The 26,004-nt window shown below is 34.3% G+C and overlaps 1 protein-coding gene across 3 annotated transcripts in view; it reads left to right on the plus strand.

Annotated features, from left to right (window-relative positions):
- Positions 1-26,004, plus strand: part of LOC129231759 (triple functional domain protein-like) — a 211,426-nt gene that overhangs the window by 114,017 nt on the left and 71,405 nt on the right. For all 3 annotated transcript variants that reach the window (XR_008581286.1, XM_054866126.1, XM_054866127.1), the window contains 3 exons: positions 14,323-14,425; positions 21,413-21,496; positions 21,583-21,720. Coding sequence is in view for 2 of the 3 variants with exons in the window: in XM_054866126.1 (XP_054722101.1) it covers positions 14,323-14,425; positions 21,413-21,496; positions 21,583-21,720 (325 nt within the window). In the remaining variant the exon portion in view is untranslated. The remainder of the gene's footprint in view (positions 1-14,322; positions 14,426-21,412; positions 21,497-21,582; positions 21,721-26,004) is intronic.

Genomic DNA, 26,004 nt, shown 5'->3' on the forward strand with positions numbered 1-26,004 from the left:
CGAGCGCACCCATCCGTCGAGCCTGTATGGATTGACCCTGCTGTCCTTTTAAAATTGCTTAAAAATCAGCATGATCTTTTCAGTATTTCACATTCAATTAATTACAATTAAAATTTTTAACTACAATATGAACATTAGTTTCCATATCGTAGTATTTGGAAAGTAGCTGCTAACTCTAATCTTTTAATTTATTTAAAGTATATAACTAATCTCACGTATAAAAATAAAAAAGAAATCCGTCTTATTATTATTATTATTTTTTTAAATTTTCTGACGTGGACAATTCGCGGCATCGCTCGCCTCCATATTCTTATGGTTACCTATTTGCCGCGGCACCCACTTTGGGAGTCCCTATTTTTCTGTAAATCGTAAAACAGAGGTTAATTATGTTTTCATTATAAAAAAAAAAGAAAATCCACTTTTTCTTTTCTTTTTCTTTTCTTTTTTTTTTTTGCTTTTTTATTGTTCTAACATTTGGGCATCTGACGCTTGTATTTTAGTTTTCTATATTTTTACAAAATTCAGATATTAACTCTTTCCGATATTTTTAGTTATTTCACTTTGATATTAAGTATTTGAGGGTTTCTTCTATTTTATCTAAAAAAAGAGGCAAATGTGTCATTTCATACTACTTTTGCAATGATATTAAAGCAATGTTATCTCCTTTAAAACTCACTTTTTTCGTTTATTAATTTATTATTCATGCAATAAAAGTAGGCTTTCCAGATTTTAGCACCCACAACTAGGATTTTACTTCCGAGTTATTTGTTAAAGCTGTAAGAGGATTGGGGAGAAAATGGGATTTACGTTTTATAATGGATTATCTAAATTTTATTCCTTGTATTAGCTTGTAATACTAATTCAGTAAAGTTGCATATTCCAAACGCAGACGGAGATATTTGAAAATTTCAGAAGCCATGATTGAATTTAGTTTCATCTGAAAGCTAACAGCCTTACATTATCATTTGTAGAACAGAACCATAATTTCCTTTTTTTATTTATTTTTTGCTAAGGACCAAATTGATTCCTGCAAAATGTGAAAAACAAAATCTTTTGATTCATCCAACCTTTGTTGCGTTTTGACTAAAAATATTACTACGTATGTAATCGCGCAATAGACAAATGCCGAACTTCTTAAAGGGTTGTAATTAAACTCCCACTTCCTTCTTTTGTCACAAAGAGTAGTACTTCACTTTACTCCCTCTCCTTCCCTTGACACATGGTACATTGCTTTTCCCAAGCATATTTTCATAAAAAATATGTTTGACGTCACGCTTCTTGTTCTCCCTCCCTCAAAGCGTAAAATTATTCGTGGAAAACATTTAAGTTCATTTTATAAATGATCGATTACAAATCTTTATAAAACACAATTCCCTATATTAATTGAAGATAATGTGGAATAAATGGTGAGATTTAGATCAGAACAATAGACGCGTAATGCAGAGGGTATACGCTACTTTTCTAAATGTTCTAGAAAGTTTACACCATCCGGATAACCCCCAATACAGCACAGGATAAGAAGTCTTATCCTTAAGAAATCAGCTGAAAAGGAGTCTTATCCTGCAGATTCTGGAATGAGTTAGTTCGCATTGACGTCATAACTCCTGCGTCAAACCGTCCCAGAGTTGATCTTCAAACGGAGACGGTTTGTAGGAGGAGTTAATGACGTCAATCCGAAGCAGAATGCTACCGATTTTTTCTGGAATGGATCCTTGAGACAAAATATCTGTACATTAGCGAGAACAGGTGTTGAAAAATGAACCCGTTGCAAGTACGCAGGATGCAGTAAGGGTCTGATTACTGAATAGGCGATCTAGACCGTGGCCTAGGGCCGCGTATTTTAGGCGACCTAAAATGACTGAAATTGTGAAATTGAATTACAGGAGGGAGGAGGCGCCTAAAATTCATTTGGTCTTCGCCCTCCCGATATCTTAATAGAACCCTAAATGCAGTAGCATCTCACAAAACAATACAGAAGATGTTGATTTGTGATGAAAAAAGCAAACTGTTTTCTTTTTCCCCAATCCTAATGAGACATTGAATGAGATATGAGATTTACCTCCATGGGAAGTAAATGTCACACACGTCCCTTTTTTTCGGTATTGAGTTAAAGCTTTGAAAATCTAAAATATCGATTAATTATCACTTCAAAATTATCGAGATAAAGTTTTTTTAAAAATTTGTGAACGACTTTCGTAACACTTGTTTTTTTTTTTTTGAAATTATATTTCTTTTAGTGCGATATTGAACGTTGTTTTAACATGGAACGAAAGTGTCGATTGGAGTGGCTTCATAATTGAATCGATTATTTCAGAAAGGAGCGTAAGTCCCACGGAAATCCATTGGACTTAGGTCCTTTCTAAAACAATCGATTCAATATGCAATCGAACAAAAAATATAACTGTTACTTCAGCACAGAAAACCCGCCGTCGAGTTTTGCACCGGGTAGTCAGCGCTGTCGGAAATATTTTTAACCGCTATACTACTGGCTAATGTCTTTCATTGAGAATATCTGGTCCATATAAAATGCAATATAATATTAATCTATTCTCTAAAAATTTTTTTATCTTGCGTCGCTATGAAAAGTCCCTCGTTCTTTGAGACACAATTTAAACCTTATCCAATATTATTTCTCCTGCATTATTTGCAAACGCTGATCAAATTTTCGAAAGGTCAGAAAAATAGAATGCGAGAAATAAATTTGTTTTCCTTCGAATAATTAATATTTCATAAGGAAGATATAAGTCTTATACGTTCTTGATGTTTAATCGTAATTTAAACAAAATTTTAAAATGAATGCTGTCGAGTCTCATTTATTTAGTTGTTTATTTTTGTATTGAACCAGTACGCATTTCATTATGACTTTTATTTATTCAGTTGCTCTTAATAAAATGCTTTAAATAACGAAAGCGACGAAGGACATTTACGTCAGAATCAATTTCGCTTGATTCATAAAATTTCTTTAGAGTGAAATTACTTTGCATTCCCCTGTGTCGGTTTATCTACCTCGGTTTTCCGTGTGCTTTGCTAGGTTTTTAATCACTCAACGATAGTCGAATGTTTAATACTAAGAGGATTTGTTTTACTTGTTGTAATATAATACCAATAAGTATATTTACGAAAATATTTTAAAATCGAACAACTCAGTGAAATGTTTGTTTATCAGTATTTGTAATACAGTGGAACTTCACTTTAGCTAAATCCGGGATATAACGCTCCTCTAGTTTGTAGCGAACCTTCGAATTGGTCCGAAATGAAACGCTTGTAAAGATCCCCAAACACTAGATTCCCTTCAAAATTCTGCTTTCCAATTCTTTATTTTTCCTTATTTCAGCACCCTATGACACGTTTACCCTATCTCAAATACCTGATATCCCATTTTTTACTTTCCATTATTTAAAGACCCTATGACACATATTTCTCAAAAGTATGCTTTCCAATTTATTCTTTTTCAATATTTATTGATCTAATATAGTAGCAATCTAAAAATTTCTAAGGTTTCAAGTTTTCTTTGCACTTGTCCCAGTGACGTTCACGGTCCTTATCAACTGTTCTCTCTAAAAGCACCATCTTCTGTCTTACGTCATTTTCGCTGAAATATCTTTGCTCAAACCCCATTCCTCACACCTATTGCACCCTTAATAAAGCAGCTGTTTGTCCAAAGAGGGAACGGATCCCTTTTTCAGCTACCTGAATTTTCAAGGACATGGTCATTCATGCGTTTTAGGTTGAGTTTTTATCTTAACTGCTGATAATCCTGTGAATTTTCCGGTACAACCATGGCAGCCTGGGTAAGCAAAAAGCTTTTTGTGTAGAGGAAAAAGTTCCATTTATTCGGACATTAGAAAGTGGGGAAAGCCCATCCTCACTTTGCCTGGAATTTTCCCTTTCCAAGCCACTATCTTGACGAATCTTAATTTTATCATCTTTGCATACAAAAAAGCATTCATTCATATTTTAGTGTTCTTATCATTGAGTATAATTTAGTTATAACTAACATTTTTATTTATTGCCCAAATTACTAATGGAAATATTGCGTGATAAAAGATGTTCATTATAGAAATCTCTTATGGAATTCTGATTTTTTTTATTTGAAAAATCGGATGTAGTGAACCGAACTCTTGGTTGGAGCGTTCTCTCAAGTCGGTGTGTTGCGAGTTTGTTGTGTCGGAATTTGACTGTACACTGTCAGAACTACGGGTGCCTCTGAAAAGCTATTTGGCTCCTGGGGTGAAAACACGGTGCCTCAGGGTGCAATGTAGACTAGGAATTGTGAACAAAGTGAATGACGCTAATAAATGTAAAGACGGACCTTCTAAACGCAAGGGTGACACGTTAGCGCATGCGCTCTAACATCGTTCAACCACAATCAATTGCGGACGAAGCAGTAACAACGTAGCTGCTCTTACACATTGAACGAAGTACGAAATTGAATTAAAATTAAGGTTTCTGCTATTTACTCTTCAAAATTTCGCGTAAGTACAGGCATTTGATTATAGTGTAGCTTTGAAGGCTTCCGAACATATCTTAAAAGTGTTTCAAAGTACTTTGATTCTTCAGTTTGCTGTTATATACATTTGCTATTTCTATCATGCATACATTTTACCTTAAAATAGCTATCAGCACTGGATAAGTAACATTTAATAATTAAAACGCTTAAATTAGATATTTGAAAAGTTAGTTCAACTATTAATTTTGAATATGTGGTTTTACTTGCTTGTATATTGTCAGGGATCTTGTGGATTTTTAACTAAGAGATTTATTGTTAACAATGTGATGCAATCAGTAAGTGAACGGAAATTCTAACGATGCTGCGTATAAACAAAACAGAAGAGCACCGAAAAAGAAATTCCTTCTCCGTCTTGAATTTTTATTATCTCAAGTCAGCGTTATTGCTTGAAGCGAATGACCGAGCTTTTTTCGTCACTCTAGTAAGGAGGAATAGATCGTTGGAATTTGTTTTGCCTTTTAATTTGTTGAAAGACTTCACTTTGAAAAAAGTGCTTATTTGTATTTTATACGGATATTCAAATGTCGAATCATATATACGTACGTATTAATATGTTACTCTTGATTAAAATTTTGAACGTTTATGAAACGATTTTTTTTTTCATGATTGCAATATAATGGAGTATTTATTGTTCGCGTTAAAATGATTTACAAATAGTACCTACGCTCTTCATTTTCGGTACGATCGTGCTGCAGTAAATGTCAATAACATATTAAAATTACTGAACAATCAAAGTGGATGAACGAAAATTAGTGCACGAACAGACAAACTAAAGTCATGAACACTTCTAAACTACCACCTGTATAAAGCCACCGTATAAATTTTTTTATAACTCAAATCAATAAATAATAATGTACACAATTATACCCATAAATGCACACTACCCCGGGGGGGGGGGGGGGGTCAGCAACAGAAAACAGAAAGGGTGCCAATGTTCAGATATAGGGTTCCATTTTTCACCGCGGTGCACACTGGGTTAAGGGTGCCAGTTTTTCACCCGTGTTAAAGGTGCAATTTCAGCACCGTATATAAAGTGCCGCTGGTTAACAAGCTTTTCACCCTCGAAAGGTGCCAAATGCAACCTGTAGTTTTAACAGTGTAATGTGTCAGTTTGATTGAACACTGACGTTATTAAGTCTTACATTGAGTGTACAAGTTCCATTGTATGTCTGATTCTTGTCAAAAGTAAAAATTGATTATTTTTTCCGTGTGTTAAAAAAATCATTAAAAAAAAGGATGTACTTTTTAAATTCTAAAATAACTTGTAACGCACGCACGAAAGTAACGCAATAATTACACGCAATTCCTCTCTCTCTCTCTGCCTTTTTTAATTTTCAGTTTTCAAACGAAAGTTAGCATTGGGAAAATTAATCTTCAACTTTGGCGTGAAAAATAAGTGGCTTGAAATGATGTTTTTCAAGATTATTTTGTTTTTTAAACATTTTTCCTGTTCTTAAGGAGAAAGTCTGAAGCATATTCAGAATTCATTCCATTACTTTTACCGAATTTATTTCTAGTGTTTTTTCTTATTTTACTAACAGGGGTGCTAGCGTATTGTCAACCCCCTGAACCAAACATCAAGTCGTGAGAAACACTTGTTTTTTTTTCTGTTTTTTTTTTGTCTTTCAAAGTTCTGAATTATAGTTACCTAGTTGCATTATCCACCTTACACTACTACTACGCTGTAACTACTACACTACTTATTGCAGTATTCAATGACGAAGATATAAACAATTATTTCTCTAAAAGTGATCAGAGGCACAGAACGACCTTGAGGTACTTTTCCCTTCAAAAGTCTGCTTTCCAATTCTTTATTTTCTTTATTTCAACACCCTCTATGACACGTTTGTTTACCCTATCTCAAATACCTGATATCCCATACTTTCGACTTCTCTTCGATTTTTACGAGATATGAAACCAACTTCGATATTTTCATCTGTTTATGCATTGCTCAATCCATTTCCACAAATGAGACGCTTTTACGCGTATATTTTCACTTAATTCCCGGAATTTTAAACTTTGTCTTTTAATTGCTATGTATTCAAATGTAAGCAACCATCATGTATCATAATATGAAGTATCAATTTTCTAAAAAGTTGTCTTGTATTAAAAAAAAAGTATGTATTGCGGGCGTGACCGTACGTTCACACCCACAACACGTACAAATCATTATTTTTCACGAAAAAAAAAACCCTGGAAAGTTGATGCTTCATATTATGCACAATGGTTCCTTATGTTCAAATATATGGAGATTTAAGTAGTTAAACTTGCTTATGACAAGCCCTGATTTAACGAGGACCCGGATTTAGCGAAAAAAAATCAGGATTTGGTTGGTACAATGTTAAGTCAATGGGAGCATTACTCGCTTTTAACGAGCAAACCCCGCTTAGAGCGAGCAATATTTTGAGGTTCAAAATGTTCTAATGACTTCCAGCTCAACTTATTCTTTCTTGGAAAAGTTCTATTAACATTTTGAAGTGAACCGAAAGTTAGTCATGAGTAATAAATCCTGAGAACAAGTGATGATGACCCCAAGTTTTCATTTTGAGAAGTAGAGAAGCATCTGAAAATTATATGTATGTTAATTCCGATGTTATCAAATCCGAGATATACTTTCGGGAATATTGTGGGTCAATCTCAAGCTAATGAAGCGAAAAGAAATAACGAAAGTGACGACGATAACGAGAAATATGAGAAAGTTTAAATTGGGACAACCGTCGTCAACATACTTAATAGCTTTTGATCCCAAGCCAGGGTGCAAATAACAATGTTTTCTGGACCACGAGTATTTCTCGAATAAAGTAACACAAGAGATGACTAAAATAGCCAACTTCTTTGCTACTGTTCAAAAATAATAAATAAAAACAACAAAGCAAATATGCATGTGTTTTATGATTCTTGGCAGGAGTTCGTTTTTTACGAGCACTGTTATAACGAGCTAATAACGTGGTCCCTTGGCGCTCGTTATTGGCGAGTTCGACTGTAAATGGAAGCCAAGTTTAAAATTTCGGGAAAAAACTGCTAATATATAGGTAAAAATGTCATACTCGTGCAAATGAATTGAGGAACATAATGTTTTAAATGTTTCACAGTAAATCAGGCTAAAAATTTTACAACAATTGGGGTCTTTCTTAATTTGGGGGAAGAGTGTAACATTTTGAAGATTTGTGTGATTTCATTAATTCCATTCTCCAAAAGTTATCAGTCAGACCAAAAAGACCCAATGACACACGTTTCCTCTTTTCTCAAAAGCGCACTTTCCAATTTTTATTTTTCAATATTTATTGAACTAATTAATTTTTAATATTTGCTTTTTAAGTTATTTTTATGAAATTTGAAGCATCTTTGATACTTTTATTTTTTTATGCATATGTTTTTAAAAACCTTTTCAGAAAATGAAGCTAAAAATGTCAGAAATAATGGAAACTTTCTTAATTTGGGGGAAGAACGTAACATTTTAAAGATTTGTGCTCACTAAGCTCCTGCTTTTCGTAAGTTTTTAATGAGGTATTGTGTTTTTTTTTTCTTTATTGACAAAAACGGCTGCCGGGCAAGAAATGCTATTTAGCATATTATCTAGCAGCTAATTAGTTTTTTGCACTTGCATTTTATGATCGAAAAATAATGCAGTGGAAGATCCAAGTCAGTAATAAAGTTAATACTGCGACTTAAATGCATAATTTAAGATATAAATCGTTAAACATTGATTTTACAAATAAAACTCATTAAAGATAATGCGCAGGTTGGTTATTAGGTTTTAAAGTTTGTGGTCTTACTAGGTTATTACTGATTTAATAATTTATTGTAATTTGGAAGCATGCATATATCTTGTTTTAAAACTTTAAGCTCTGATTTCGTAATGTCTGCAGTCAGAGTGATTGCGTTCATTGCCATTTATAGTCCGGGATTTGACAGCACTTCTGTAGGAAAGTTTGAGTAGGGGGAATTATTTTTCCAAAAATGTTTAGTATGTGTCCTAGAAAGTATTTTGGACTTGCGTGGACATCCGTCACCTGGTCCATTTTCCTGCTATGACGTCATCAAAGATGGCGGCCGCGCGCTCCCATAAGTGTTTGTATCTGTGTTAATAATTGACCGATTTGACTGAAAATTTGGTCAGTATGTTGAAATTTGGGTTTTTGTGAATAGCAATGTGTTTTAACTATTGCTATAAATTAATACACGTTTTATATATAAGATTTATTTCTTTACAAATAGTAAGAGAAGACTGAAAATGTGTACTAAATACGTCGAAACACGTTCAAATTTGAAATATAAAGTGTGGTAAGTAGAAATATAATATCTAATAAAATCTAAAAGGTATATGTTAAAATATTGTTACAGTTTGATTGTAACCCTTTACTACTACGCTTGCTGAAAGAGAAAGAAGTTACTCAATTTTCTTTACAAGTTCAGGAGAGTTGGCACATTTTAAGCAATTACATGTCCACAACCCTTAGCATTTCTGCTAGTACGCGACAAATTCTCAGTGTCTATATTCTTTGCATGACGATACAGCCATTATCTAAGATGATGTAAAGATCTACAAAATAACTCTCTTTGTACGCTTGCACTAATTATTTTTCTGCTGACTGAATACTTTCTCCTATGCAACTCCAGTCAGATGTTGTACCAAAATTCTTCAAATATTTCATAGATTTATGACGAAGAGTAGCTTTTTTTTCTGTGCCAAAATAACTCATGTTACCCGATCAAGATAGTGCATGAATGGCTAGAAGCATTGAACATAACATTTTACTACTTTTTTCCGTGAATATCATGATCAGCCAAAAGTCACGTGGAATCGCCAATTCAAATGCGCATCAATACCAAATTAATGAAGAGAAGTCCAGTTAAAAAAAACACCATTATGTCCTTATCAGAACAAACAAGAACGATTTTTGGATACTCACACAGGGATGAATGTGTTGAATGTATCATCTTTTTTAAATTTGCTTCCTTAACTGTCAAAAAATTTTATCCCGGGTGGTTTGCTTTCTACTTAGCACTAATGTACAGTTGTACAATACCTCACCTTCTTCATTGTCATAAAAAGCCTTAAAGATGTGGTAGGTATTACATAGTGCTTGTATAAATGATGTGGTTGGTATTACATTGTGCCTATATTTGCAATGAACCTCGGTGAAATAAGTTTTCTTGATGATCCACAAAAAACTGCTGATTTGGACATGTATTGAAACATGTGTCTCTACACTGTCTCAGATATTTTAAGAAGAAAAGTGCGATAACATTTTTTCTGTGATGCTCGCAATATCTTACGAAAAAGCAGAAACTACTTAGCCAAAGATTTTCTTTCCATTTTCCATAACCTTTCGAAAAGAATTCAGGATGTTCACTATATAACAGATTTTTTCGTCAGACATGAACAAGGTGTAATTGTCATCTCTGGTGCTAATATAAGATGCTTCTAACCCTTTTCACAATGCAGTTTATTTGTGGTTTTATTACTAAACGATGAACTGTCTTCATATAGTTCATACTGAAAGAATTCTTGCATATCATATGAATTAGCTTGAGCTATTTGCATGATGCAGTGAGATGAACTGTTCGACTTCTTTTTAGTAATTTTCCTAAGTAGCACCTTAGTTTTGTGCTTTGTTACGATAAAATGACGGATATGAATGGTGGGTACTTGAGATTTTTACTGGTGTTGTGTTTTGAGTAGTGTACGATACATATCTTCACCGGTCTTAAATAAGTTTAATACTTTGTTAATAGATTGTGTAATGGATTAGGAAGCATATCAAATGGGTTACTGTTTTATGGTATAAATCAAAGCCTTGATGGAACCTCTGCATCTAATATGTTAGTTTGCTTCTTAGAAAAGTCGTGGCGGATGTTTAAACTTTGGACATAAGTAACAGAATATGTTAGCTCTTGGAGTGCGTTTTATCAGACGATATATCGTCGCCTCAGAGCAACATTAAGATATCTTAGTATTATTTCTGGGATCAGATATCTTACTGTTGCTCTGTGTCGACGATATATTGTGTTATCTCCCATTCTGCTACAAACTCCTTTGCTTAGTGTGCCCTCACATGCTTATATTTTTATCGTTCTCAAAATCCACCCTCTGTTGCATTCACTACACATCATATAACTGTATACTTAAAAGAGCAACAACGCACTCTATTGCTATATTGTGGGTTGTGACCGTCGCAGAAAAGGGGGGCGAATAACAAATGTTCTGGTGATTTGTAAATTCCCACTAAGTGAAAACGGTAAATAAATATTTTTCACCCAAGCAACTGCTTGAATACCATTTTTGAGCAGTACCCATCAGCTGTTGATGGTTGAACATGAAAAAAATAAATAAAAAATGATTTCAATTATTTTTATGGGACATTTCTAACCGCTTAACTAAAAGAAAAAAAACTAGCACCAGACAAAATAGTATGAAAATGTGTGAGTTTCATGCGAATTGGTCAAGTATTAACGTAGATATGAGCATTTATGAGAGCGCGTGGCCCCATCTTTGATGACTTCGTAGCAGGAAAATGGAAAAGGTGGTGGATGTCCGCCCAAGGCCAAAATATTTTCTAGGACACACACTAAACAATTTTGATAAAAAAAGTTCTGCCTACACGAACTTTCTACAGAAGTGCTGAATATTTGTGAGAGCAAACGGCCGCCATCTTTGATGACATCATAACAGGAGAATAGATCAGGTGGCCGATGTCCACCCAAGTCCAAAATACTTTCTAGGACACATAACTAAACATTTTTGAGAAAAAATTCTCCCTACTCAAACTTTCCTACAGAAGTACTGTCAGATCCCGGGCTATTATATTTTTGAACATATTTGCAAACTTTTTTTTTTTTTTGAAAAGATTGAATGTGTCATAATACGACGAAATGAATAAAAAATAACGCAATACAATTTTTCAATAAGTTTGAGTAGTTTGAACCGATAATGGTGTTAGATTTCACTTTATTGAAATTAGGATGGGTGAATTGTTTATTGATCGATAATTAATAATCATACCGAAAGTAACTCTGTGTTTGTTTAGAATGTTTAAAATAAGCAGCAAAAGCAGAAGATTTCGTAAAACACGTTCGACGCAAATCCAAAATTTAATATTTGACTTCATTTTACTGGGCCTCAGATTTTGTGTGACCATAGTCGCACCTTTTTTATTCATGTTTTACCCCCCGTCACCCCTCTGTCACAAAGTGTCACTCTTTTTCTTACCCGCTCTCCTAGTCATAAGCCACGCTATGTTACATAAACATGTTATTATTTAAATAAATGCGTGACCTAGCACTTGTTACCCTTCCGTCTCTCCTGTCACAAACTCACAATTTCTCTAACCCCCCTCCCTATAAACGTGACATCATTTGTAGACGATCTCTAATTTCCGGTTAAAAAATTACTTGCGACTACGTTACAACAGAACACAATTTGCTTCTGCTGTCAGATATCTTTACATCCCATAAGCCAGCGGTTCCCAACCTTTTTCTCTTTGCGAACCCCTTGTAAAATCCGAAAGAAATTCGTGAACCCCCTACTGTTGAAAGTAGTCAGCATGTTTGCTTTTCATTTCTCATAGCAGTTGATTTCAAAGAAACAAGTGTTTTAACAAACCAACTGGTTTTTACCGCATGTCTAAAATTTGAACAAAAAATTCTTAATAGGATATTTGTGGTTATTTGATGGAACATAGAAATTAAAAAGTTTGACACAATATCCGACAGTTTCAGTCTTAAATCAGGTTCTGCAATTTTTCTATTTCTGTATTTTTCTTTCAGATAGGTATATGATAAAAATCTTTTTTTCGCGTAGATATGTTGTTTAAAATGGTAATAAAACTCGAATTGCTTTTTTTTTCTTTACAAAACGGTATATTCATTTGTAACACTGAGAAAGAACTCAATTAACGAGTGATCTTTAAAACTAGCTTTTAATTGAACTATCGTAGGATAACTCAATGCGCATTATTTTCCTGTAACGTTAAGATGCTCTCCAAGAATGAATCTCCTTGAAAATAATTGCGTATCCATTTTCAGAGGGGGGATATTACGCTTATTAGGAAAATACTTGTTGAAAGTTAATTCAAGATGTTACAGATGTTTTAATGCTTTCATCAAGTTTAATTAAGTTTCTTGATAAAAAGCGAATGAGAGAAGTAAAACAAGGAGCAAATGTTAAGATTTTTTAAACTGTTAAAAACTGAACAAAAAATTGTTCAAATGAAAATGACATTTTCTATACTTAGTCTTCATCAAGAGCTGTTTCCAACAAAGTTTGTTTGAAGCATATTCGTTTTTATTTTGAGATTCATTCCCGGTAGGCACTCTTGTTAAGTGTTTTTGATCTGTTCAAAATTGAACAAAAAACTGTTCAAATCAAAAAGTGAAATGTGGGAATGAGGTGTCCGCACCTAGATCTCTCAAACAAAGAAAAAAAAAAGTTTGTTCGAATCGGACAATTCAGTCGAAAAAATGGAGGGGGGGGGGGGGGAACAGACACACACATTTTCCCCATCTCAATACCCAACTACTTTTCATATTTTTAATCTTCAATATTTATTAAATTGTTTTATTATTAAATAAATCTTCAATATTTATTAAATTGTTATAAATATTTTTCACTCAAGCAACTGCTTGAATACCATTTTTGAGCAGTACCCATCAGCTGTTGATGGTTGAACATGAAAAAAATAAATGAAAAATGATTTCAATTATTTTTATGGGACATTTCTAACCGCTTAACTTAAAGAAAAAAGAAAAAAAACTAGCACCTGACAAAATAGTATAAAAATGTGCGAGTTTCATGCGAATCGGTCAAGTATTAACGTAGATATGAGCATTTATGAGAGCGCGTGGCCCCATCTTTGATGACGTCGTAGCAGGAAAATGGAAAAGGTGGTGGATGTCCGCCCAAGGCCAAAATATTTTCTAGGACATTATTTATTATGTCCTAGAAAAGATTTGACTTTTTGACTTTTTTCCTTTTAGCGATATTTTTAAGATGAATTTTTTTTGATGTTTTTTTCATTTTTACCGGAAAGTAAACTAAAAAGTGCCGTAACTTTTTGGGTAAATTGAATATTTCATTATTTTTTCCGAGAACATTTTAGAATCCGCCATTTCAATATAATTTTCACGAACCCTTAGGGGTTCGCGAACCACCGGTTGAGAAACGATTCCATAAGCTGTCTTTTCGCATTTTAAATGGCCTTGTAAGAGGTCGTCTACCAAGGATGTCATGCTTTTAACTGCTCGGGGTGCGAAAAACTTGTACAACAAATTGTAACAATTTGACAAGGGGGAGGAAGAGGGTAAAGAAGTGTCTATTCTATTCAAGAGTCACAACTGACTTCAACTGTATTTTATGTCCAGGACTGCATACTATGTGCCTTGCCTCTATTATTTTATATACCGATAGATGGCAGCACCATCACCGGATCGAACAGTTAGTGAGAATTTTGAACTAGCCCAAGAGCTAATAGCTACCTAGTACTAGCACCCCCAGAGGTATCGTTTCACTTGGAGGACATTGAGACCACGAGCATATTTAACGTCGCCCAGTCCCCATTAATGACGACGGTGGGTCTTCGACCAGCGAGGATCGAACCCGAGGCCCTCCGGTCCCGAGTCCAATAAAGAAGTGTCATCTCGCATTTTTTATAACATGTTTATGAAAAACAGCGTGACTTGTGACCAGGTGAGGGAAGAAGATAAGTTGAATTGTGATACGAGGGAGAACGTATAATTCGTGGAAAACAAGCGACATCATTTTTAGGATTTATGTTAAATATAGTTTTTTTTTTTTTTTTTTTTTTTTACAGGAAATGGCTGTGTAACCCCGTCAGGAAACTGAGCCATGGACGATTGGAGAGAACGTCGGAAGAAGCTGTATGTGCCAAAAAGTACTCAAGCCCTGAAAATGAGGTAATTTAGAAACATAACGTCCAATTATTCGCTTTCAATTTGTCTTGCTTCCAGACAGCCCGATGCTTGTACGCCCCGGATTAACTTCGCTAATGTTTTCGACTCGGTCACGTGATGAATTTAATATCAGACTAGCTGCGTTGCAGTTTCCCTCGAAAACAAAATTTTTGTCAAGTGACGCATGTTCGAAAGGCAGGCTTATGTATGTAATGAAATATACGGTCTTCTATTTCAATAGAATTTTCTTCAAATTTAAAGCCTTTGCACTAAATTTTATTTAAAAAAAAACATTTCATACCTTTGTGTACATTTTAAATGGTCAGTTAAGAGGTATTATAAATTGAGAGGAATTTTTGTTCTACAACTCTACATTTTATTTCTCCTGCGCTTGCTTCTATTGGAAATATGTGCTCGATTAAAATATTTATTTAAAACGTAATATTTTAAAATGTAACACCTACAATTTTGAGAGCACGAATTGGGATTCATTTCATGGCAGTTGATGCCCCCCCCCCCCCCCACTTCTCTTTCTTTAAAAAAGAGTAACTTCTTTAGAGAATTGTTTTAATTGTTGAAAAATTTTTAAAACTAATTTCGAGTTTATTCCGAATGTGAAATAGAGCGAACAAGAACATTAATGTTGCACAACCAATGCTAGTAGACTGGAAAATAGGCTCATTTATTTGTAGGTGAACTTAAGATAGAAATTAATTTTGCTTTAGCAATCAGAAATACTTTTATATTCCACTCTTGCATGTTTTGCAAATCGCATATGTAGTACTTGTATTCCTAAATTTTTTTTGTCCTATTGTTCAGACAGTATTAGAATGATTATTTCACAATTTTACTAGGGTTTCCAATTCCGCACCGATCTCAGTCCCGCGGGATTCCTTAATCCCGCGAGATTGTCCTAATTCTCCAAAATGTAAATTTTTATGTCAAAAAGAAAAAGTTGTGCTTTTCAGGAAGGACTGCTTTTTTTTTACATGAATTAGTGCTTATCTCGAATTCCGTACACCAGTTGTAGAGTACTTTAAAGTCTCACCTCAATTAGCGACTATCGTTTGGTACGCAAAAGTATATTTTTAAAAGGTCCAATGGAGTCTTAACATAGCATCGCTCGTATGGGATGGGAAAAGATTTTTACGCAAAGAGCAATGGGCTTGATGAAAGCGCGTGATGTGGGTCCACTGCAGTTGGGTTTACTGAGATTAATTAAATGTGGAAATTTAGCAACAGATCCCCATAAACTTCACCACCTTCTAGAATAGATTTTTCTTTTGATATGGGGGTCATTCGTGTCAAGAGTTTTTGCTCATGAACTTCGAATTTCGTACAAAAACAATGTCTGTTTGATTTGTGTATTATTCTATCCATCCAATTTAACTTGCCTTGAGCTTCATTAACGTTGGTTATTACATCAGTGCATTTGACTCCATAGATCGGGGGGTAAAAGCTAACTGGATCGAAATCTCGATAAAAGTTTTTGAATAATTTTTCTAATTTTACCTCCAACTTTTAAGAGACTATTAAAACCTTGAGCAGCTTAACGTACTGTACGCACTGTCATTCGAGCTATCTAGTGTTTCATCCAAGTTTCTGTCACTTCTTTGAGAATCGTGCCGTATATTGAAGATTGCTCAGCAAATTCATCCAAAATGGTTTTCAAGATACCGCCCACATTTATATTATTAGCTTCACGGTGACAAAGACATCTACAGGCTCTTCCTACAGGTTATTTATTTAGAAGCTAAACAGCTTCACATACATAGAGGACAACGTGTCAAGCGCCTTGTCTCCGGACACACACAGAAAAGATTTACAATACAAGAGAAGGAAATAATACCCAAGGCATTGGTGTGAATGGAACCCACGACCTTCGGCTTTGAAGGCGAAGCTTCAACCACATAGCCACGGAGGCCCCTTCCTACAGGTTAGAGAGCAAAAAAAAGCGAGCTGATGTGTGCATCACATGACTTCCTTTTACTCCAATTTAATGTCATTTTCTCATTATTGGCAGTTTTAATGTGATTCAATAGTTTGCTCTCTAAATATCACCAACAGTGGCCAAATTAAAACCAGATTTTAAAAAAATCGCCAAATTTGTCACCAAGTTGGCGACAAAACTTGGCGACCGAAAAACTGGCGATATATCGCCAAGTGTCCGCCAAATTAGAACACCACTTGAGTTTACATCGAAATTAACAATGATTTCCCCCCCAAAAAAGGGGCAAAAGATACCCTTTGGAGCATCCGAATGCAACTAGAAAGGAAGGTGTACAACTAGTCCCCACTAGGAGTCTATGTGCCAAATTTCAACTTTCTAGGACATTCCGTTCTTGTGAGTTATGCGACATACATACGTACATACAGACGTCACGAGAAAACTCGTTGTAATTAACTCGGGGATCGTCAAAATTGATATTTCGGGTGTCTGTACGTTCCTAGGCATATATCCACGTGTGGTCGGGTTGAAAAAAAAACTAAACATTCATTCGGGGGTGAGCAAAATGGAAATTACGGCCGATTTTTGAGTGAAAATTTTTTCGCGAATACAATAATTCCTTTTTTGTAAAAGGAAGTAAAAATGTCACGCTGTTCATTGCTTTCTTCTTCGGAGAAAAATATTGTGCAGTTTCAGTAAGTTAAAGGTTTCGAGCGCAATCCTTAAGTTTACAGAAGCGTTTCAACATTGCATTCAGTGTACTTCAACGGATTTTTCACTCTGTAACACACATTTTCAATTTCTTCTAAAGCCCAATTTTCTCGGTTTCAATATTTAGGGGTGGTTTTTGAAAAGGATTATAATTTTTATGCATTTTCGCAATTGTTGAACGTGTGAAAACTGAAACCTCGAACATTAATTCATTCTCAGAAAAATATACTCTATTTTTACTGTTTTCTTGAATGGTAAATCTACCGTTTATCACATGAAATAGTTTTCTTGTACTTCTTGCAGATAGACAAGAAAGTGATTAAAACTTCAGATGATACTTGTAAAACTAATCGTTTCATTGACGGCAAAAATTGTGAAACGTTTGCATGCAAAATCTTTGCGGGATCAAAACTCCCGCGGGATTTTGCGTTCAATCCCGCTAAATATGATACGAGGATCGGGATTACCGGATTGGAAACCCCATATATTACATATGAGGTAGTGAGAAGCAAAGGGATGCAAGTGGCAAAATTTAAAATTTGGAGATACCCAGTACAAATGGTAGGTGAACATCTCCTCTGTCTTGGGGCAAGAGATTGTACTAGTAGCCCTGGTAGTTGCTGCTGTATAGCATGATTTAGAAAAAAAAAATCAATGAAAGCCTACCTAGGGTCTGATCTTTAAACGCGTTTTACTCGAAACTTAAGATAGTCCACTTGCAAGCCTTTGCTTCTCACCTGCCTCATTTGTTATGCTTTGCCATTATTACTTCCTTTTACAAAAAAGGAAGAATTGTATTCGCGAAAAAATTTTTACTTGAAAATTGGCCTTAATTTCCATTTTTCTCACCCCCGAATGAATGTTGAGTTTTTTTTCGACCCGACCACACGTGGATATATGCCTAGGGACGTAGAGACACCCGAAATATCCATTTTGACGACCTCCGAGTTAATTACAACGAATTTTCTCGTGACGTCCGTATGTATCTGCGTATGTGTGTATGTATCTCGCATAACTCAAAAACGGTATGTCCTAGAAAGTTGAAATTTGGTACGTAGACTCCTAGTGGGGTCTAGTTTTACACCTTTTTTGGTTGCATTCGGATGTTCCTAAGGGGGTCTTTTGCCCCTTTTTGGGGGGAAATCATTATTAATTTCGATGTAAACTCAAGTGGTGTTATAATTTGTCGGACACTTGGCGATATTTCGTCAGTCTTTTGGTCGCCAAGTTTTGTTGCCAACTTGGCGTCAAATTTGCCGATTTTTAATTTTTTTTTTAAATTTGGTTTCAATTTGGTCACTCTTGGTGATATTTAGAGAGTAAACTATCGAATCACATTAAAATTGCCAATAATGAGGAAATGACATCAAATTGGAGTAAAAGGAAGTCATGTGATGCACACATCAGCTGGTTTTTTATACCAGTCAACAGATCACTGAAATTCTCAATCAATTCAACTTTTAGGCTGTACTCTTTCCTTTTGCTGTAATCATAGATTTGATTTAGCACAATTAGGGAATGGGGGGGGGGGTGCTTGAATGCCGTTCCCCGAAAAACTTCCTTTTTCACACCACCTTTTCTATAGTGAGTCCCCCTCCAAACGCAAGGCCAGTTCCCTCAAATATTTCGTTTTCGAACTAGTGTTGCAGCTATGTATATACGTATACATATCGGTGTGTATATCCATGTCGTTACACGAGGGGAGCCACCAAACAGTTTTTTGATCTGCGACCCCTCTATGAACAACAAAGATTGAGAAACCGTGGTGTAACTAAATATTAATTTTAAGAAAGCAATTGTCTATATCTATGCAACTAAGAATCTATGTAGAATTCTATCTCTATATCTGTCTCTCTACATATCTACTTCTCTATTTTTATCAATATATCTATCACTCTTCATTTATTTGTCATTCTTCCTCCTCAAAACAGGTCGTTTTTCTTTTATTATGAAATAATCGTTTTCTTTTTATTTCTTATTTCAAATGCAGTAGGAAGCTATCCGTTGTTTAAGCCTCGAGGAAGACTTTCATGTCGAATCAATTGAATATGATTAATCTAATAAATGTGCATTCAATGGATTCGTCATTAAACTAGCTTGAGCACGCATAATTTACAAGATTCGTTTTAGCACGTACTTTTTAATGCGGAAGATTTGTTCTGAAAATAGGAAATAATGATGTTACACGAAGGGATGTAATCCAATTCGGTTTGAACTTTATTCTGTTTGAAATCGATAATTTGAACTTTATTAAATCAATTTCATAAAATGTTAAGACCATGTTTTAGTTTTATCGCTTGATATTTGAATATTTCTACTCTCGAAAAAATCTTTTTATAAAAGAAGGAAAACTGAATGATAAAGAATGCATTACTAGAAACATTATAATTTCAATCATGAAAGTAACTTATTTAAACATTAATTTACATAGCCTATAACACTGCGCAACGTAACAAAATATTTTTTGATGAAACTATGTTTCTTAAATTCTTTTGACTGAAAATAAGGAATCTGTGTAGAGCAATTACAGTTAGCTATAATTGTCTTCACTCGATTGAAGTTGGTGTCACTTTTGAGGTCCATAGGCCTCTGCCCGCAGCTTTACACAATTCTCTTCAGACAAAAACAGCATCCTGCACAACATCTACCACACAAAAGTCAGCATCTACCACACAACATCTAGCATCCAGCCCCAAGCATTAATTTGAATTTTGACGTCTTGAACTGAAGGGCTCGGGGCAAAAATGTGACAAGCCACAAAGAGTGACTTTTCGTTCAAAAGTTTTGTTTCTCATAACTAAAATTCAAATAAACATGACAATGAATCGTGTCATTTGGAGAAAAACATATCTGGTTTAAGTATTGCAGAATATAGAGTGTATAATATCTTTGCAGAATTTACAAATGTTTTTTATAAGTTTGAAATTGGCCTACTTTTAAATTCACATCATGTGGCATATCACATTCTTGCCTCGAGCCCTTCAATTCAAATAACGTGTTTCACAATCATGATTGCGATAGAAGTCCTTTGTAAGAAACCCAACTGGTAGTCTATTACAATTTGTGACTGCGAAAAACATAATTTGAATTCAAGATGTCAAAACTCAAATTAATGAAACCTTCTTTTTTGTATACCTCGCTCCATTTGTCCCAAAACCCTTAGTTTAGGTTGTTTTTTTTTGGTGGGGGGGGGGATACAATTTTAGCTGCCTCCAAGAAAACTTGATTTTTTTAATGCCAAAAACATAGCACGTGAGCCACTTATGAGCATTCGTCTGATTGTTCAACATGCGTCACTTGACAAAACTTTTATTTTTGAGGTAGACCGTCCGCACGTACTCTCGTTAGAAACATTTAGTAATAGACTATAAAGGGTGTTCCGTTTTAACCTGCAAGACCTTTATTTTCGCAACCGTTAGTCTTAGATCTCTACTTCGAACTGCAAAAATTTTCAAAATCAAATGCTGAGTAAGACATTGAAAGTTTGAAGTAAAAATAAAAATTAGTCAAAAATACAAAATTGAACTTTTTATACGGGCCCCAGGTACCCTAACTTATAGTTAGGGAAATAATCTCCGTTGAAAAATAATTCCAACACAAAAAGTTTGAAATAAGTACGACTAACATTCTCCGAGATATATAACGCAGCGTTTTGTGACTTACACTACTTTTCACTCCCCGTAAATAACACATTTTGGGGGAATATATAGCGGTTAACAAGCGTTTAAAATCATATGTGTGCATAGAGTGTGGTTTTCAAACTGAGGTTTTGTAGTGTGTTTTTGCATTTATTTTTGAATAGCAATGAAACATATTAATACCTCGTTTTTCTTACTTTGACGACCTGTCATTCTACTAAAACGGCGATAAGTTCCAATCGCTACTTCTGTATAGTCCCTTAAAACTTTGAAATGGAATATTTCCTTGAGTTTTGGTCGCACAAATGTCAAGTTTTATGTGTCTAATAATTCTCAATGGAGATTATTTATCTAAATATTAGTTAGCGGACTTAGGGCCCGTATAAAAAGTTAAATTTTGTATTTTGAATCATTTTTATTTTTGCTTCAAACTTTCAATATCTTAACTCTGCATCTGATTTTGAACATTTTTGCAACTGGAATTATACATCTAGGACTAACGGTTGCGAAAGTAAAGGTCTTTTGCAGGTTTAAACGGAACACCCTGTATAGCATAGAAATTTAAAAATGAAAAAAAGTTGCGAAACTAAAAAAAAATTAAAATCAGGCTGTAATCATTGATTGCAAAATATTTTAGTTTTTCAGATGTATATTCTGTATCTGATTTGAAAACATTATGTGCTTTAATTCTAGGTTGTGATCAGTGAAGAAGAAATGGGAAATAAATCTACACATGGGCCTCTTTTAAGCGTTGCTAATGAAGAATATGAAAGCGAGGTGAGTTTCATTTCTCTATCATTTATTTTTCGATCGACAACGTCAAAAATGTTTTATACTATGTGCAAGATTATTTCTTCACACAGATTCAAACAGAAGAAAATGAAAATGATGACAGTGTTTTCAGCGAGGAAAAGCCTGAAGATGTTGGCTGTGCCACTGAAGACGATATCAATCTAGATTCCTCCGGTTTAGAGGCTGGAATTTCTCTCCCTGGAAAATCGGTAGGTTGATTTCAGTGTTAGGCTTTAATCAATTATTTTTTCAATTGCCTTGTTAATTGATTAAAAAAGTAATTGCAATTAAATTAATTGCAATTATACTATTAATTGCACTTTGCAATAAATTTAATTGGATTAATGTACGTTAATCGTTTCTCACAATTAAAATAATTGCAATTTTTTTAATTGTTTTATGAAAAAATTAAAACTAACAATTAACTTTATGTATCAATAGGTACAGCGCAGGGTACAGAGTCAAATGTATTATTCAATTTCGTATTTGCGCTCAGTGCTGATTGCTTGCTCGCCGCGTGAACTAGTCTCGTCTAAGCAAGCTTTTTCCACACGTAAATGTGTGTGTTTTACTTAAGTGTTTTAAGTTTGTGTTAATCATTGTTTTAGTTTAACCCATAACAGGGGACGTGAGGTCTCAGACACCGCTCTGTTTTATTTATTTTATTTATTTTCTAAATCATGTACGTAATTAAGATACATTTCTGAAATTTCTTTCATGTTATTTCGATTTTTATTAGTGAAAAAAAGGAAAAAAAATGTTTTTGAATTTTTAATTGAAATATACCTTTTCTGAGGAAATTTCGCTGGAGCCGTAAGATTCTTTGAGAAAAGTCATATGCTGCGGTAAATAATTTATTGCTCGTAATAAAGTTACTGCTGAGCATTGATTTTTTATTAGTTGACAAAATGTGTATTGAAATAAATAATATGTATCCATCCAGCTTTCACGTCCCAGGTAGACCTGTCGCCTGTACAATATATTATACAAAATCAGTAATTTTTTAAGAGCTAGTTTTAATTAAAGTTCACAAAACAATTAACAATTGTTAATTGTAGCAAACTACAACTAACAATAAATTGTTAACTGTAAAACTGCAATTAATTAATCGTTAATTGGGATTTTCCGCAATTACAATTGATTAATTGTTAGTTGTGGTTACGTTTACCAACTAATCAATTGTTAATCTTTAATTGTTCACGCAATTAAAATTTGCCCAACTCTGGTTGATTTCCATATATTTTTTTTAATTTTAAATCTGTCTCTTAGTTTTCCAAACATATAGGGAATTTATTGCATCATACTGGTCTGAGAACATTTTAACTCCAAAAATGCCACTTCCAGAGGCTACTTCAGGGCCCGAATTAGAAATTTTAGGACTGTATGCACAACAAACCAGTGGGACCCCGTTGAGTTACACAATCAAAGAACGTGCTCGATCGCGCATCTTTTTGTCATTGCAGAGGTTCCCATCCCCCAAGTGCAAAAAAAAAAAAAAAAAAAAAAAAAAAAAAAAAATTGAATTTTGACAACTTAAATTCAAATTATGTTTTTCGCAATCACGAGTGTGTGTGTTTGTGTGTGGGGGGGGGGGGGTATGTGTGCTTGTGTGTAGGGCGTATGTGCATGTGTGTGTAGGCATGTGTGTTTGTGTCTGTGTGCTGGCATGAGTGTGTGGGTAGTTGTGTATATGAATGTGTGTGTGGGGGGGGGGGTATGTGTATGTGTGTGTAGGCATATGTATTTGTGTCTGTGTGCAGGCATGAATGTGTGGGTAGTTGTGTATGTATGCGCGTGTGTGTATGACATGGATGCAACCTGGAGACGGCTTTCGCTATAGGAGCAGCATCGTGAGGACCCGGTCGACGGTGATGCTGCAGAGGGTGGCGGTGAGAAAATAAAATCAAAGGACATCAAAAAACAGTCAAATAAGAACAATAAGCAATCGTGATTGCTCAAAAAAAGAGAGAGAGAGAGAAGCTGATACCACCTCCCCCTTAAAAAAAAAAAGGAAACTGGTGCAGTCTGCACCACTGATTTTTTTTTTTTTTTTTTTTTTCGGGTTGACCCCATTGAAAAATTATATAACTCCATAGGAGAAGTTAGTTTTCCACTCAAATCATAAACCATGTTGAACAGAGCCTAGAATAACAATTAAATTTTTAAACTTGCACTTTCATACAAAATTTTATAGTGCAAAGCAATTAAAAACATTTGTATATGTAAAAAACAAGTTTTTAATGTTTGGGGCCCCTAGGCCGGGCTTCACGGGTTTACACTTAAAAATCAAGCCCTGGACAGCTTAAATACATTTGCGACACTATAAAAATCATTCTAATAAATTCCATGTATCTATCGCAATAATTATCAATCTTTGTGCACAATGTAATCAAATGTATCCAGACACTTTCAAAATAGGACGTGGGCATGCTTTGAGATACCATAAGAAGGCGCAATTTTACAAACTATATGAAAAAATCTTATGCCAAATAGGAATGGTTTTCAGTTTTTTTAAAGCTATAATCAACACAAAACTTTGCTCATGCTATTAACGAAGCCATTTTTTTTTCTTGCGACGACGAAATTTGATATTCACATGTTTTATATGCGATTAATTATTCTCTACGACGGAATTGGATTGCTAACATCTCCGACTTTGTGCTTTGCTTTTGGGTGTTCCTTCCCACACAGCTGGACTTTCATGTTTCCACTCCAGAAACACTAAAAAATGAATGCGATAAAAATGTCAAACAAACCGCAATCAAACATGCATACAATGCACACCCTTTTCCGTTGCATATTTATCCACGTGGGTTTTGAACTCTAATGCTACGATAAGTCATGGCCGCAACTAAAATAAGATAACCACTGATTTGGCAAATATGATCTTATCAAAATGCCAAACTTAAAAACTTAAAAGCAAACTAAAATACTTCTTTTTTGCTGTCTTAGCATTTTATGCTCGGTTTCCAGAGACATAGCCAAGGTTTTATGGCATGAAAATAGTCCACGACATTTCTAAAGGAATAACATTATTTTGGAGTGGCTAAACATAAAAAAAAACGAAAAGACCAAAATAGTGATCAATTGCATTAAATAAAAAAAAACTTGTTTTGATTTTTAATGTTTCGAATGATTAAACTTCTGGTATTTGGAAAACAACAAAACATTCAAATGTTAATGTTTGGATTTAAAAAATTCAAATTGCCTTTTTCCCCCATTTTCCACGACGCCTTTTTTTTAAATTTAATTTTTTTGTCAATACATAAAAAAATTTTGAAAAAAAAATAGAACCGACTTCAAAATTGCTCTAAAAAGTGAAAAATAATTTTATTCTTTAAACACCATCGATAATGCTTTTAAACATAATTTTTGAAGTTGGCGCAAAAACAAAACGTAAAATCCAGTGTAACCATGCTGCGTTCATATTTTTTTTCAGAAAAGCATCCAAAGTTACGAACGAAACATTTATATCGCTATTCAAATATGCTGTCATCAATGCATAATGTATGTGATAGTGAAGAAACTGGTCCTGGTTAAATTTATAGTTGTATTTGAGTTATGGCTGTGAATGATTTTATCTATCGTTTTTGCGCCAACTTCAAAAATTATGTTTAAAAGCATTATCGATGGTGTTTAAAGAATAAAATTATTTTTCACTTTTTAGAGCAATTTTGAAGTCGGTTCTATTTTTTTTTTCAAAATTTTTTTATTTCATTCTTTTTAGTGTAAATGTAGGTACTTCAGAAATAATAAGAAGTTACCATCACGAAACTTCACATTTTTTCTTAAAAATGCTCCATACTAAAAAACGGGCTCCATACGGGAAACAGTAGAAACGAAATTTTAGTAAAATTCACTTTGTCCTAGTCGGGATTTGAACCCGGGTCGCTCGTGTGGGAGGCGAGAATTCTACCACTGAGCCACCGTTATCCACGAATGAAAATGTGCGAACTTCCCTACAAAATCATTTAATAGGGAAATTGCATAAAATTTACTGTTTTTTGCCCATAACTTTTTTTCTAAAAAACGAATATGGTCAAACAAAGTAATGGGACCTAAGTTGAGCCATCCCCTATCCATTAAAAAAAGAATCATCAAAATCGGTTCACTAGGTGAGACGCTATGAGTGGACAAACAAAAAAAAAAAAACATACATACGGTATGAATTGATAACCGCCTCCTTTTTGAAGTCGGTTAAAAAGCGTTAAAGTACGCTTGGTTAAGTTTCGAGGTATTTTTTTATTTACGGCGCTTGAACAATGCTTGTGTTAAAAATATCTTTAGAAGTACCAATTTTCTATTTGCAAATATTGGCCAAGTTATTGTACTCATTCTACTAAGAAAAAAAGAAATACAAAAGGAATTTCTACAATAAATTAATTTCATGAATATAAATGATGCGTAATTAGGCTTAATCTCTCATATTGCTATGTCTTCGCATGGCCACCTTGACCAATATAACAACCAAAATTCTTCGTGGTATCGAGCTG

Source organism: Uloborus diversus, chromosome 10 (assembly GCF_026930045.1).
Source record: "Uloborus diversus isolate 005 chromosome 10, Udiv.v.3.1, whole genome shotgun sequence".
NCBI lineage: Eukaryota > Metazoa > Arthropoda > Arachnida > Araneae > Uloboridae > Uloborus > Uloborus diversus.